We start from the raw sequence: 16069 nt of genomic DNA, 5'->3' as shown, positions 1-16069 counted from the left end.
GGAAGTTAAAAATAACGTAATTGCAGAATAATAAAGAAATACGTTTGAAATTTTTACCGCCCACAAACTGTGGCACAGAAGAGTCAGGGTTGCCAATACAAAGTTTTTGTTGGCCGCTTGAGAAAATGGCGTTGTGCTGTGCTCGTAAGTTTTTACTTAAATTAATTAATTTCATTAACCAATTTTCACTTTTCATTGTACGAAATAAAAATAGAGAAATATTGTTATATAAAATTAATCAAACGGCGACCGTTAAACACACGTATTTTTGCCGGTGTACACTCTTAACCTCAATACAAACGAAAACCAACGTTTTGTTTGTTGTTTCAGTTTCCAACGAAGTACCGGAGCACCCGGTGGTCTCTCCCTCATCAGGCGCTATATTTGAACGACGGATCATAGAGAAATACATACAAGAAAATGGGGTCGACCCGATCAGTGGCAAAGAACTCTCTGCCGACGAATTAATCGAAATTAAAAGTAAGTTATTACGCCTCAAACCGGAGAAAAACTAATAAACTTGTAACTCTTCAGCTCCACCAATTGTCAGACCAAAACCACCAAGTGCCACAAGCATCCCAGCCACACTAAAACTGCTGCAAGATGAATGGGATGCTGTTATGTTATACAGTTTCACACAGAGACAACAGTTACAAACTGCTAGGCAGGAACTCAGCCATGCTTTGTACCAACATGATGCTGCATGCAGAGTCATTGCCCGATTGAACAAGGAAGTAACAGCTGCCAGAGAGGCCTTGGCAACACTCAAGCCGCAAGCTGGAATCAGCACAGTGCCACAACCAGTGTGTACATCCATTATTATCAATATGAAAACAATTTACATTGCATTTTTTGTAGGCTGTTGCTGCTGAAGCTGGTGGTGTGGCTAATCAACCTACAGAACAGGCCGGAATGAGCCCAGAGGTTATACAAAAGTTGCAAGACAAGGCTGCAGTTTTGACACAGGAAAGAAAGAAGAGGGGAAGAACAGTTCCAGAAGAACTTACCACACATGAGCAATTGAGGAACTTTAAAACACTAGCTTCTCTTATTGTAAGTAATGTTTTTTATTTAAATGTTCATGATTGTATTGTTGAGTTCTTTTAGGGTTTGCATTCTGCCAGTATTCCTGGTATTTTAGCCCTAGATGTCCATTATTCAGACAGTAGTAAAGTATTGACAGGTGGTAATGACAAAAATGCAACAGTTTTCAACAAGGACACAGAACAGGTTGTAACTATTCTTAAGGGACACACCAAGAAGGTTACAAAAGTAATCTACCATCCAGAAGAGGACATAGTATTAACGGCAAGTCCAGATTCCACAATAAGAGTATGGAATGTGCCAACATCACAGACCACCTTGTTATTAAAAGCTCATGATGGACCAGTAACGGGTTTGTCTTTACACCCTACAGGCGATTTTGTACTGTCTACATCTGAGGATCAACACTGGGCCTTCTCAGACATAAGGACAGGCAGATTATTGACAAAAGTCACAGACAATACAAATGTACCATTGACTACAGCCCAGTTGCATCCTGACGGACTTATTTTCGGTACCGGAACCGGCGATTCACAGGTGAAAATCTGGGATTTAAAGGAACAGAGCAACGTGGCGAACTTTACAGGACATTCCGGTGCCATTACGACAATTTCCTTTTCGGAGAACGGTTATTATTTGGCCACAGCCGCCGACGATGCGTGCGTGAAGCTATGGGACTTGAGGAAGTTGAGGAACTTCAAGACTTTACAATTGGATGAAGGATACCAGATTAAAGATCTCTGCTTTGATCAGAGTGGTACATATTTGGCTGTTGCCGGCACAGACGTCAGGTAAACAAGAGAATATAAAAAATTGAATTTGATTTTATTTGACTGGTTTTTCTAGGGTGTACTTGTGTAAACAGTGGCAGGAATTGAAGGTGTTCAATGATCACACAGCAGCAGCAACAGGTGTGAGATTTGGCAAACATGCCAGATTTATTGCATCCACTTCTTTAGATAGGACGTTAAAACTGTATGGTTTAGAATAATAGGCTTTGTAAATGTTTCATTTTCTTGTGTAAGAAAAAAACAATTGATGAAAAAAAGTAGTTTAAGGTTATCAATTTTCTTGGATATAATTTTATTTGTGTAATGTGAATTTTTATTATAAATAAATCATTTTATATGAATGAACGTTTGTATTTTTTCATATTCAAAAGAATTTAAATTAAAAAGAATAAATGATTAATATCCTGTTATATATTAACGTTTGTATTATTTCTAATATTCAAATCTGAATAACTTAATAGACTGTTTTATAACTATATAATACATTTTCTATTTAAATTTAATTCTTCAAATAATTGAGATTTTAATTATAAACTAAATGAACAATTTTGATATTTAAAATTTTTAAGGATTAACTTCATTTATTCATTTTATATAAATGAACGTTTGTATTATTTATAATATTCAAATCCAAAAAATTCAATAGATACTTAATACTTATATAAGTAAATTCATTTAATATTATAGAATATTATATTTGCATCTAAACTTAAATCTTCAAATAACTGAGAATTTAATTATCAAATAAATTAATAATTGTGATATTTAAAATTCTTAATTTTGAAAAGAAAAATTCATTTCATCATTATTTCAATATTTAAATCTGAATTCAATATATTTTTAATACTTATATAATTCTTTTAGGACTATAGATTATCCCATTTAAATTTAAATTACCAACTAATTGAAATTTTTATTATCAAATATATTAATCATTTTGATGTTTTTATATTTTGAATAGAATTAAATTAATAATGTAATGTTTATTAGATAAAAATAAAATAATGGAAAACGAAAATTAAAGGTCTAAATTAATAATTTAAGTATAAGAAACAAATAAATTTGAAAATATTATCCAACAAAAAAATTAAATTTTAATATACAAAAATATAAATAGTTAACACTGAAAATCTGACACATATAGTTAGGATTTTTGTTTCAGCTGTTAATGATATGTTAATGCTAATATATATGTATAAAATATATTTACATAAAATAATTGCCACGTTTTACATTTTTTGATTACATTTTTAGATTAAAAATTATTTAATTTATGTAATGAATTGCATTTATCACGTACAAAATGACTTAATATCGATCGTCAATTATTTTGTAACATCAAATTAACGTAAAAAGTTAAATTTTCGAGCACTAATCATGTTTTTTTCAACAGCCACAAATTCAAAGTGAAGAAATCGTAAATTCGCGCCACGCCTCGTTGGTTGGCACTGCTGAAAGCGCGCCGGCAGCGCCCCGGCACGGACCAAAGCACCGAACTTGACACGGTAGTGGAGTGAAGTATTTTTTTTTGAAAAGGGCATTTTCGAATACACGCAGTGTCCATTGGCACCAGCATATGTGAATCGTAGAGCGGTCGTCAGCACAACGCCCGTACCTTGGACCACATCAATTGCCGGGCCGAGCGACCACAACGCACCAAAAACGACGATATTGGAGCAATCCACCGGACTCGGCTCGATAATGGCAGCCAGCGACAGTGCGGGCGACGATTCTCTTTATCCCATCGCCGTGCTCATCGACGAGCTCAAGAACGAGGATGTACAGGTAAACGGCCTCCGCCGGCCGCGGCCGCAATCTCCACACTATCGTCTTCACGTTACGGGAAACGTTGTGTGGGTTTAACCACCGACGATCCGGTTGCATGGACCATCGTTTCACCGTCAATATTCTCACCCTTTCGTTCACAATCAACTAACTGGTCGCTTCAATCTTAACTCGACATCATGTCATGTTACTTATCTAACGCCAACTATTAGATTAAACGTTTCCGTAAATTTCCTTGTTTACCTGGCAACCATTTAATTATGAATCAATCGGAGATTTTCGGTTATGATGATAAACGTTATAATAGTGGAATGCTGATGATTCAATAAGTGACAAGCATCTGATTTACGAGTCTGTATTACATAGTGAACATATTGATAAGTTGAATATTTGCAATAACATAAAACATTAAACAAAAAACTATGTTTTTGTTAAAATTAACTTTAAGAATCTCAGATTACTTTGCATTTCTTTGTGATAATGATTGTTTACAAACAGTAAATGACTGTTTTAATAACTGTGGGAAAGAATTTTGTTTTTTAAAGATATTGATTTTTACGTTGTACAATTTTTATTGAGTCTTTCATGTAACTATCAGCTTTAATTCTAAGTAATTTTACACATGAGCAAATTACGCTGATAATAATTGCATGAATCATATAAACTTTAAATACGTTTGGTAGTAAAGTTAATTGTTTTTGTATTTTAGCAATAATTAACATTGTTAGTCCTAAGAAACAAATAGTTACAAAGTAAAAATAATAATAAAAGTACTTGAAAGGTAACTAATTATTTATATCAAAAACCACACAAGTTCATCAAAAGCGAATTATTTAAAATTATTTTTTACATAAATGTTACAGTAATGTTAAAATTATAAATAAAATCGTTATGTTAAATTGTTCCTTATTATTAAAGTAAACATTGTAATTTTTAAATTGGTACATATTCTTTATTCAGTTTTGGCAAACGTTCATTTTTATTTTAACAATCCATTAATAAGCACAAATTTAAATCGATTAACGTCATTCACTAAAAACGTTGTCATATTTTGTTAAATAAGATGAATTGTTAATTCTATGAATATTTATGATAATTAGTTCACTAATAATAATTAAATTGGGACAAATAAGCATTGCATTAATATAAATAAATTTGTCTAAAAATATAGGATACATATCCTATATAATACTGCAAATTAATATGTTATTTAAAGAAAAGTAAGGTAAAATAATGGTATTTAATACCATTATAAAAAAATAATTTTCTGATAAATAACCAATTCACATAATAAAAATTATTAAGTAAATATTCAAATTATATAAAAAATTAATAAATTAATGCGTACTATTTAAAGTAATGTGCTTGCAAAGTTAAAAAATAGATCTATAACTTTTGGGATGGTAATAATAATTATTATACTAATGATTTTTATAAATAGGTTACTACTTACAGTAAAAAACTTGTAATATTAATACTTAAGTTGTATAAAAAATAACATTATTACTAAACATTGAAATATATTATTTAAGGAAAAGAAATATTAAGTAAAATTTTATGATAAATAATTATTTCATATATATTTATTATAAATAATTAATTATTTATAATAAAAATAATAAAGTAAAAGTTTAAATTATGTAAGAAATTATTGGAAAATATTATTATTACTAATTAATGTATATTATTTAAAGTAGTGTTCGTAAATTGGTGTTAAAAAATAAATTTATGAGATTGGGGATAAATAATTATGGTATGCACTAATAAATATTATAAATATGTAACTACATACACAAAAAAAGTAAGATTAACACTCAAGTTGTTTAAAAAATAGCATTATTACTAAAATTTAAAGCATTATTCAAAGAAAAGTAAAGTAATATAAAAGTATTAAATAAAAAATGAGTTTTATGGTAAATAAGTATTTCACATATATTTATTACAAATAAAATATTTACAGTAAAAATAAAAAAGTAAAAAATACAATTTAAATAAGAAACTATAGGAAAATATTACTTCAACTTAATGTGTTTGTAAAATATTACACTAAAATATTGTAAGATAATACTTAAAGTTATTTAAAATAGCATTATTACTAAAAATTGAAACATATTATTCAAAGAAATACAAAGTAAAATAATGATATTAAGCAAAAAAATTGAATTTTATGATAAATAAGTATTGCACATATATTTATTGTAATAAAAATTAATAGTAATAAAAATAAAAAAGTCAAAACTCAAATTATATAAGGAATTATAGGAAAATATTATTACTACAAATTAATGCACATTATGTAAAATATGTAAAATTTACGAGTTTTTATTTAAATAATTATTACACTAATTTAAAATGTTTAACTACATATCCTAAAAATTGTAAGATTAATATCCAAGTTGTTTAAAAATAGGATAGTTTCCTAAAAATTAAAACATATTATTCAATGAAAAACAAAGTAAAATAATTATGTTAAATAAAAATTTTGAATTTTATGATAAACCAGTATTTTACATATATTTATTGTAATAAAAAATTAATTGTAATAAAAATAATAAAGTAAAAATTCAAATTATATAAGGAATTATAGGAAAATATTATTACTACAAATTAATACATATGATTATCCAAATCTATGAGTTTTGGGATAAATAATTATTTCACTAATAATTATTATAAATATGTAACTATATAGAGTAAAAAATTGTAAAATTAATAGTCAAGTTGTTTAAAAAATAGAATTACTACTAAAAGTTAAAACAAAGGTAAACAAAGTATGGTACTGGTATTAAATTAAAATTTTGAATTTTCTTATAAATAAGTAATTCACATATATTTAATAAAAATAATTAATTATTTATAATAAAAATGTGTTTGTACAGTCGCGATAAAAAATACATATTTACAGTCGACCTTTTCGATAACTAGAACCATAATTTTATAATATAAATAATAAATATAAAATAATAATTGCATTAATAATTATTGTAAATATATAACTACAAAAAATTGTTTAAAAAATAGCACTATTACTAAAAATTAAAATTAGTTTTAGAGTTTTAAAATAAATAAGTATTGCACCCCTTATACATTACAAAGCGTCCTGTTTATTGAGTGATGGCGACAATTTCAAATTTTCCACTCATCGAACTGTAAGATAATGAATGACGATCCTTTTAATGCACAAACAATTCACATCAAAGTTACCGTACGAGACATATTTTTGTTATATATTCTATAAATCTTAGTGATTATTAAATTTGATAATTGTTGTGTTTCAGTTGCGACTCAACTCAATCAAGAAGCTGTCTACGATCGCGTTGGCGCTGGGCGTCCAACGCACGAGACAAGAGCTGATACCCTTCCTCACCGAAACGATCTACGACGAGGACGAGGTGCTGCTGGCACTCGCCGAACAGCTCGGCAGCTTCATCACCCTCGTCGGCGGACCGGAGTACGCCTACTGTTTATTGCCGCCGCTCGAGAGTCTCGCCACCGTAGAGGAAACTGTACGTCAATCCATAAGCTTGTTATCTAGTCAATTAACGTTTTGATTTTCGCAGGTTGTTAGGGACAAAGCGGTGGAATCGTTGAGGGCACTCGCCCAGCAACACAGTCCGGCCGATTTGGAACACCACTTTGTGCCCTTGGTTCAGAGACTGGCCACAGGCGATTGGTTCACGTCCAGGACTTCCGCGTGCGGTCTGTTTTCCGTAGCTTATCCCAGAGTCTCCGCCAACATTAAGCAAGATTTAAGGTCACACTTTAGGTAAAATAATTTGGTGATAATTTTTGGTGAACGTATTTAAATTTAAAACTGTATTTTAGAGCATTATGTCAGGACGACACGCCCATGGTAAAACGTGCGGCCGCAACAAAACTAGGCGAACTAGCTCAAGTCGTGGAATTGGAATATCTGAAGTCGGACTTGATACCGATGTTTGTTCACTTAGCCCAAGACGAACAGGACTCCGTTAGACTTTTAGCGGTAGACGCGTGTGTTAGCATCGCCACTCTCTTACAACAACCAGATGTCGAACAACTTGTAATGCCCACTTTAAGACTATGCACAAGTACGTATTTATTTTTTGTATACTGAAAAGTATTTTATGTTTTTCTTGTATGTATTTGAATACATGTTTATTATATTTAATCAACAAAGGGGTGGTTCAATTATTAAGCTGCCATGAATCAATTATTGTAAAGAGGTTTCATACAATGAAATTCATCAAAAACTGGATTAATCCTAATTAAATTGGGATAACAAAATTGGGCATTTGACAATTGCCAGTTCTCTCTTTGGGGGCAATTTTTAACCCTTATACAATTTTCTTTAATTCGATAATTCTCTGAAATTTACTTTCGTTAAATTTATTTAAATTTGTTTCTCTCATTTCTGAACAGCATACAAAAATAAGTTTAAATTTAATTTATAAAAATAATGGTCCTGTTTATGTTAAACGTCCTACATAGACAAAACCAAACAAAAAGTTTGTTATACCCTCAGTGAAACATTGGGATGCTTCAATTCTTCTAAAGTGATAAGTAGGGAAATATTAAACTATAATTTGATTCCATGTATAGAGGAAATGATGCTATTAATAAATGTTTCAACATGAAAACAATTCCAACCACGTATCCAAAATAGTAAAACGATTAAATAAAATCTCAAATTAATGTTTTATCTTGCCAGTCCCAATTTTCAGGCATCAGCCCTATAAGAAAACAGGGCGAAAAACGTTTATAACCAAATACGACATAAACATTTTATAAATTCACAATAATTCAAGAAATTTAAAGGAATATAGACTTGTCTAATAATCTGAAGTTTTAATGCTAAATTAAATAACACGGATTTAAAGTAGGGTAATTCTCTGAAATTTACCTTCATCATGTTTAACTAAATTTGTTTCTCGTATTTCTGAACAACGTACTAAAATAAGTTTAAATTTAATTTATAAAAATGATTCTATTTAAGTTAAACATCCTACAAAGACAAAACTAAACAAAAAGTTTGTTATACCAGTGAAACATGGTGACGGTTCAATTATGCTATTGGGATGCTTCAATTCTTCTGGGGTAGACCCCTTAGAGTGATTTTAGTATAAGGAAATATTAAACTATAATTTGCTTCCATATATAGAGGAAGTGATGCTAAAGTAGTAATACGATTGGATAAGAAACCAAATTAATATTTTGTCTTGCCAATATCAATTTCCAAGCATATTAGCTCTAAGAAAACGGAAGGAAAAACCAAATTTGACAAATTCATAATAATTCAAGAAATTTAAAGAATGTAGACTTGTCTAGTTATCGGAAGTTTTAATACTAAATTAAATAACATGGATTTAATTATGAAAAAATTCAAAATTAAAATGGCTATATACACTCGCTCATATGTATAGCAACTTTAGAAATTTTCGTTTGTCTTGATATATGTGTACGTTTAAATATCCATATTATTGTCAGTTATGTCAACAATACAGCAGTATAATTGTATATTAGTGGGTTAGCCAGATATTTATTTATATTGGAAAAAAATCAAGAGTCAAAAGTAGAGCAACTATAAAATAAAACGACCTTGCATACCTCTTTTTAGTATCTAGTAGCATATTCATTATTTTTAATAATAATTTTATTGATAAAATATAAAATAAATATAAAATATAAAATATAAAATATAAAATATAAAATATAAAATATAAAATATAAAATATAAAATATAAAATATAAAATATAAAATATAAAATATAAAATATAAAATATAAAATATAAAATATAAAATATAAAATATAAAATATAAAATATAAAATATAAAATATAAAATATAAAATATAAAATATAAAATATAAAATATAAAATATAAAATATAAAATATAAAATATAAAATATAAAATATAAAATATAAAATATAAAATATAAAATATAAAATATAAAATATAAAATATAAAATATAAAATATAAAATATAAAATATAAAATATAAAATATAAAATATAAAATATAAAATATAAAATATAAAATATAAAATATAAAATATAAAATATAAAATATAAAATATAAAATATAAAATACATATATAATATTAAATATTTTATTATAGTATTCGACTTCGACTTAATTCAAAGTTGACAGTCTCTTTGCACGGATTTTTCGATCATTTTCAACCCAAAGGCTTTCAATTGGATTGTTGCCTGGGCTGTGTGCAGGAAGATCCAACTTAAACTCATGTTACCGTTGGCAAATGTAAACATATGATTCTCCCACTATGCTTCACTGTAGGTCTAGTATACGTGGCAATACATCTTTCATTAATGGGTCTTAACATCCATGAAACCGACTCTCATTGGTAAACAAAATAGTTCTCCATTGTCCATCTGTCCAGTTCTCTTGCAAAATCTAGTCTCGCTGCTGTATTTTTTTGCAGAAATTAAGGTTTTTTTGCTGATTTTCTATCACAGACACCAGCTTCTTTCAGTCTCCGTTCCCTGGAATTCATAGACACACTGACTTCGTTTATTTCTTGATTTATTTTATTTTCCTGACCACTACTTTGTTAGTGTTATGTTTTTTACCACTTTTGGAAACTCCTTCCTATGTATTTCTTCTGTTGAAATTGAAAGCCGTCTTCGAATTGATCGATTTGTTTAAATTTAAATTGACTCTAATTTTACTATACTTTTCCCCATTCTGGAACTTTTCTAGAATTTGTTATTTAATTTGTACGGATAATTGTACACATCTAGGCATTTTTAGTTTTAAGGAACGATGACGGACACTGAAATAAATTATAAAATTAACCTTATTGAATATATGGTTTAGTTGCTTTACTTATGAAGTCTGTTCTAAATAAAAAGTTATATAAAAACTATGTAAACAAAGATATCCATAAATAAATTGAGATACGAAATGTTAACAAAAAGAATCGTTCTTTTAAAAAAATTATTGTTTTTTAATTTTTTCATCTACATATAGTAAATATTTATGCCTAGCTGGATTCAGATTTCACATTTCATAGAATAAGAAAATAAGTACTTTTTATAATACTTTGTAAAACAACAATATTCAATTCATATTATTTTAAATAAAATGGGTTTATTTTGATCTCTACAATATGTGATAGCTCTAGGTTCCAGCAAATGTGGAATGCTCTGTATATTATGTGTTAAAAATGGACTAAATTATCAAATTTTTTTTTTTTAGGTGACACGTCTTGGCGAGTGCGTTTTATGGTAGCGGAGAAGTTCACCGAGCTCCAAAAGGCTGTCGGCCCCGAACTAACCCGCATCGATCTCGTACCGGCGTTCCAGAGCCTGCTTAAGGACACAGAGGCGGAGGTCAGGGCGGCGGCCGCCAACAAAGTGAAAGACTTCTGTCAGAATTTAGACAAGGCCCATCAGGAGACCATAATCATGACCAACATCCTGCCCTGCGTTAAGGAACTGGTCGGGGACGTTAACCAGCACGTGAAATCGGCCCTCGCGTCCGTTATCATGGGTCTGAGTCCAATTTTGGGCAGCCAGAACACCATCGAGCATCTACTGCCGCTGTTCCTCACTCAACTCAAGGACGAGTGTTCGGAGGTGCGGCTCAACATCATCTCTAATCTGGATTGCGTTAATGAAGTCATCGGTCAGTTTATAGAGGTTCAGTGAAGTTTGATTATGTTTTTAAATTTTACTTTTGTTCACAGGCATCGAACAATTGTCGCAGTCGTTGTTGCCAGCTATAGTCGAACTGGCCGAGGATTCGAAGTGGCGCGTCCGCTCCGCGATCATCGAGTACATGCCTCTTTTAGCCGGCCAGCTTGGACGCGAATTCTTCGACGAGAAGTTGAACGCCCTGTGCATGACTTGGCTAATGGACCATGTGTTCGCTATCCGGGAAGCCGCCACACTAAATCTCAGGAAGCTGGTCGACCAGTTCGGCGCCGAGTGGGCGGAGACCATGATCATACCCAAAGTGTTGGCGATGTCTAGGTAGAAAACATTACAATTGTTTAAAATATTCTTACACTGCACTCAAATTGGGACAGAATTAATTAACAGAGAATTTTATGGTCTACAACTATTTCTGTTATATAAAACAAATGTTTTTTTCTACAATTAATTGATTGTATTGTTTTACAGAGACCAGAATTACCTGTACCGCATGACCTGCCTGTTCTGTATCAACGTACTGGCGGAAGCATGCGGCGTCGACATAACGACGCGAGTCCTGCTGCCCACAGTGTTGGGAATGGCCAACGACAAGGTGGCGAACGTGCGTTTCAATGTGGCGAAAACCCTGCAGAGGATAGCACCGCAATTAGATCAGACCGTGATCCAACCACAGGTCAAACCTATACTCGACAAATTGATGATCGACGGCGATGTCGACGTTAAATATTCAGCGACAGAAGCCTTGCTTGGTATTGCGGGTAAGTTTTAATGGTTGCCTAAAGTTCGAAGCCGATTTTCGGCTTCGGACTTGCGTGACAACTGGGGACGTTGTGTTAGAGTAAAACCTTTTGAAATCTTTTTCTTTTCAGCTTTAGGTTGAAATAGAGGTGTGATGATTTTCTACGCACGAGTTAAATTAAGAAACAAGATGCTGAAGAAAAGAAATTTTATTATACATATTAATATAATTAATCTCATAGATTGTAATATCACCCTAACTGTTGTGCCCCAATATTATTTAAACAAAAGATGTGTAAAATAGCGGTTATAGATTAGTCTTAAAAATTGTTCAGTACTTTGTCGATTTTGTGTTCCGGTTATATTATTTATTGTAAACTTTCTACTAAATTTGCCATGTTCATTATGATATTACAATATTATCAATAGCTCGAAATTTCATTTTATATGATTGTTTTTGTATTATAACTAGTTCTTATTAAAATATATTAGTTTTAAAAATAAGTTTCTTCAATAAAACAAAACAAAAATCAAATTGTGTTTTTATTTAAATTTCCCTTGCTAGAAAGAAGAAAACTTAAGTTTAAAATACTATTAACACAAAAGTTAATAATTAATCATAAATTATAATAGGCTAAGTGCCTTAAGAGATCATGGCTAAGTTGATTGCCACATATATCTAAATATTTTTGAAAGTTAGTGTGTAAAAATATAAAATCTGATTTTAAAGAATAAATAAATTATCAGTTACTTATTCTTTGTTTCATAGACAATATTAAATATTAAATCGATTGAAATTTGTCATGAATATCTGATTAGTTGTCATTTTAGTTAAGCCAAACAGCAGTTTTCATAAAAAATAGAATATTAAAATGCTGCCTGAGGCAATAACTTTAAAAAAAGTGAACATTCGACACTTAAACCTAAACCAAAAATATGAGGTACTCTATATACCAATCGAAAATAGTTTGATCCGGCTGAATTTTGAGAGAGACATCATGCAAGACGGAGACAGTAAAACTGCAAATTTGCTTTGTAGTGGGAATCTTTTCCTGTCTTTGTCATTCATGATGTCTCTCTCAAAATTCAATATGATCAAAGACTTTCCAATCGGTATAAGTGTAAACTAATGAGAAAAAATGAGAAGAAATTCACAACTAGTTTATGTAATGTGTCTACTGCTAGATATCAGTGTATACCACCAATTACTTGTGTAACACACATACATTTATATCTGTGTTTAATTTGTAAAATTATAGATGCTGGGATTCAATAATAGATAAAATAATACCCCTAACAAATTTAATAAATCATATTTTACGTTTAATAGACAAAATCAATACTGTAAATTCTTGTTCGTTGCCATATCGCATTTAAGAATTATTTTAAAACACTCTGAGGCCATATGTTTACGAGAATTGTTTTAAAAGTAACCGACCTGATGACTATGGTTGGGAGTATCAACTTTAAGCTTAAGTTTTGAAAAATATGCTATATTAATTGTATCTATAGTAGCTTCTTATTCGTGCTTCTTTCTTTCGCGTGTTCACTATTCACTGATTAAAAAAATGTGACCCAAATTCTGTATTCACGGTTAAAGATTTCTTTATTCGCGGCTAAAGATTTCTTTATTCGCGGATCTAAATCTGAACATCGGTACAACTCCTTTGTAAACGCGCCGCCAAATGGACTAATAAAAAAGTAAAATTGACCTTGTTACAACTATGTCAAAAATATGTTTTTAAATAATATCGGCCTTTGACATAAGCCGCCTTCGCCGCGTTCGGTTGTTTATGAGAATTTAAACAAACAGTCCCATCCTTTGTTAAGAACCGTATTGGGTATGCATTTTATAGTTTCATCTTTCCATTCGAAACAAAACTTGTGATCGAGTAACACGTCTCTACTGCCATTTTCCTAATGTAAAATGTCGACTAAAAAAAATGAAAAAAGAGTTTCCACGCGAAAAAAATCTGTGTTACCGCTTAAAGTGAAAATAGAAATGCTTGATCGTTTACGCCTTGGAGAGTCGTTTGCATCCATATCACGTTCATTTAACGTCAACGAATCAACTGTACGATCAATAAAAAAATCCGAAGATAAAATAAGATCGTCTGTAGCTTCAACTTTACTCTCAGCTAAAATTGTTCGTAATCCAGCAATAGAAAAAATGGAAGTGGCGTTATCATTATGGATCGAAGACCGCAACCAAAAAAGGGTGTCCCTGACTGGTCCAATGGTTCGGGAGAAGGCAAAACTTCTTTATGCACATTTTAAAGAACCTGGTGGTAGTTGTGGTGGTGAATGTACGGATGGAGGATTTCAAGCATCGGAAGGTTGGTTCAATAAATTTAAAGTGAGACAATCATTGCATAGCATTAATATCGTTGGAGAAGCTGCATCTGCAGACATTGTTGCAGCAAAAAGATATTTAGAAGAATTTACAAATCTAGTAGCTGATGGAGGATACAAACCTGAGCAAGTATTTAATGCAGATGAAACTGCACTGTTTTGGAAGAGAATGCCAAAAAAAACATTCATTTCTAAAAACGAAAAGTCTGCTCCTGGATTTAAGGCAGCAAAGGATAGAGTTACACTGCTGCTCTGTTCTAATGCATCTGGAGATTGTGTCATTAAACCATTGATGCTTTACAGATCGTTAAATCCTCGTGCTTTAAAAAATCAAAACAACGACGACCTGCCAGTGTTTTGGCGTGCTAATAAGAAAGCTTGGGTTACAGGAGCTATTTTTTGTGACTGGTTCTGGAATTGTTTTGTTTCTGAAGTTGAAACTTATTTGAAAAAAAAGAATTTAGACTTTAAAGCAGTTCTAATTTTGGATAATGCACCAGGTCATCCTCGCGAATTGGAAACTATGCATCCAAATATAAAAGTGACATTTTTACCTCCAAACACGACGGCTTTGCTTCAACCTATGGACCAAGGAATAATCCAGGCCTTTAAGCTCTATTACATCAGACGAACCTTCAAAATCATATTGGATAATATGGAATGTGATCCTGATATGAATGTTATGGAATGCTGGAAGAAATTTGACATAGCAAAATGCATCGTAAACATAAAAGAATCACTGGAAGAACTGAAGCCAAACACATTGAAATCATGCTGGAAAAAACTGTGGCCTGCTCTGACTGCGAAAAATGACGAGGAATTTGATCAAATTCAAACTTTGACTGCAAACATAGCCGAAATTGCGAATGGAATAGGACGACATGGGTTCGAACAGATAGAATCAAGCGACATTCAGGAGTTGCTTGAATCGCAAGATGAAGATTTGTCTGAAACCGACTTGGAGGAAATGCTAAATTCACAGCCCATTGAAGAAGAGGCTTCAACAACCACTGGAAACGTGACTTTTAATTTGAATAACCTTAGTGAAGGTTTAAGAATGGCAAATGAGCTTTGTGATTTCTTTATGAAAATTGATCCGTGTATGGAACGAAGTCTTATTTTTAAGAGGCAAATTACTAATGCTACTGCTGAATATCAGTCTGAATTGAAAGAGCTTCTAAAAACTGCCAAGCAAGAAAAAATTACAAAATTCTTTAAGCCATTGCCTAAGCCTGAAAATAATAATTAATCAATATGGTTAAAAACTTCAATTAAATTGATTTTTTTATATATTTGTTCTTTATTTTGTCACCTAGGAACGTAAACCCTATAATCCCATATAAATTACCATTCCATATTCACGGTTTCTGTATTCGCGACATATTTATGGAACATATACCCCGCGAATAAAGAGCTTTTACTGTATATCGACCTAAAAAGAAATTGTATAGATACTTTTTTTGTATACTCCTTGTTAGATCAGTACTTTGCAATTAATTAATTAATTAATAAACGTGACATATATTTATTATTATTATTGGGTGAATTACATGCGCATTCGCCATTCATCGAATGAAAATAAGGATATTTCACATTTTTGAGTACGTTGCCTAAATAACATTTACTGTTACGAATATTTAGTTTATGGTAGTAATTTTGTGTTTATTATTTCTGTAATTTTTGTGTCCACTGTTCAACTGGT

The 16069-nt window shown here is 30.9% G+C and overlaps 3 protein-coding genes across 4 annotated transcripts; all 3 read left to right on the top strand.

Moving 5' to 3' along the window:
• The first annotated feature begins 99 nt into the window (after positions 1-99).
• Positions 100-2180, top strand: LOC109602797 (pre-mRNA-processing factor 19). The gene is made up of 6 exons (XM_020019235.2): positions 100-144; positions 331-480; positions 535-803; positions 859-1053; positions 1108-1835; positions 1891-2180. The coding sequence occupies exons 1-6, from the start codon at positions 126-128 to the stop codon at positions 2033-2035; spliced, it is 1506 nt and encodes a 501-aa protein (XP_019874794.1). The 5' UTR covers positions 100-125; the 3' UTR covers positions 2036-2180.
• A 926-nt stretch (positions 2181-3106) lies between these two features.
• On the top strand, positions 3107-12550 carry LOC109602794 (serine/threonine-protein phosphatase 2A 65 kDa regulatory subunit A alpha isoform). Of its 2 annotated transcripts, none has more exons than XM_020019232.2 (8): positions 3107-3620; positions 6899-7126; positions 7181-7386; positions 7446-7690; positions 10820-11248; positions 11310-11595; positions 11746-12035; positions 12153-12550. In XM_020019232.2, exons 1-8 carry the CDS (start codon positions 3537-3539, stop codon positions 12155-12157), a joined length of 1773 nt encoding a protein of 590 aa, XP_019874791.1. In that variant the 5' UTR covers positions 3107-3536; the 3' UTR covers positions 12158-12550. The 2 variants fall into 2 exon arrangements, with proteins under 2 accessions (XP_019874791.1, XP_019874790.1); XM_020019231.2 differs by having other exon boundaries at positions 3117-3620; positions 12147-12550.
• A 1635-nt stretch (positions 12551-14185) lies between these two features.
• LOC109602793 (tigger transposable element-derived protein 1-like) lies at positions 14186-15616 on the top strand. Its single transcript, XM_020019230.1, has one exon. It carries the CDS (start codon positions 14186-14188, stop codon positions 15614-15616), a length of 1431 nt encoding a protein of 476 aa, XP_019874789.1.
• The last annotated feature ends 453 nt before the right edge of the window (positions 15617-16069 follow it).

The sequence above is a fragment of the Aethina tumida genome, chromosome 5 (assembly GCF_024364675.1).
Source record: "Aethina tumida isolate Nest 87 chromosome 5, icAetTumi1.1, whole genome shotgun sequence".
In the NCBI taxonomy this organism is placed as follows: domain Eukaryota; kingdom Metazoa; phylum Arthropoda; class Insecta; order Coleoptera; family Nitidulidae; genus Aethina; species Aethina tumida.
The sequence above is the reverse complement of the archived record's forward strand: the minus strand, read 5'-3'. Positions and strand labels throughout refer to the sequence as shown.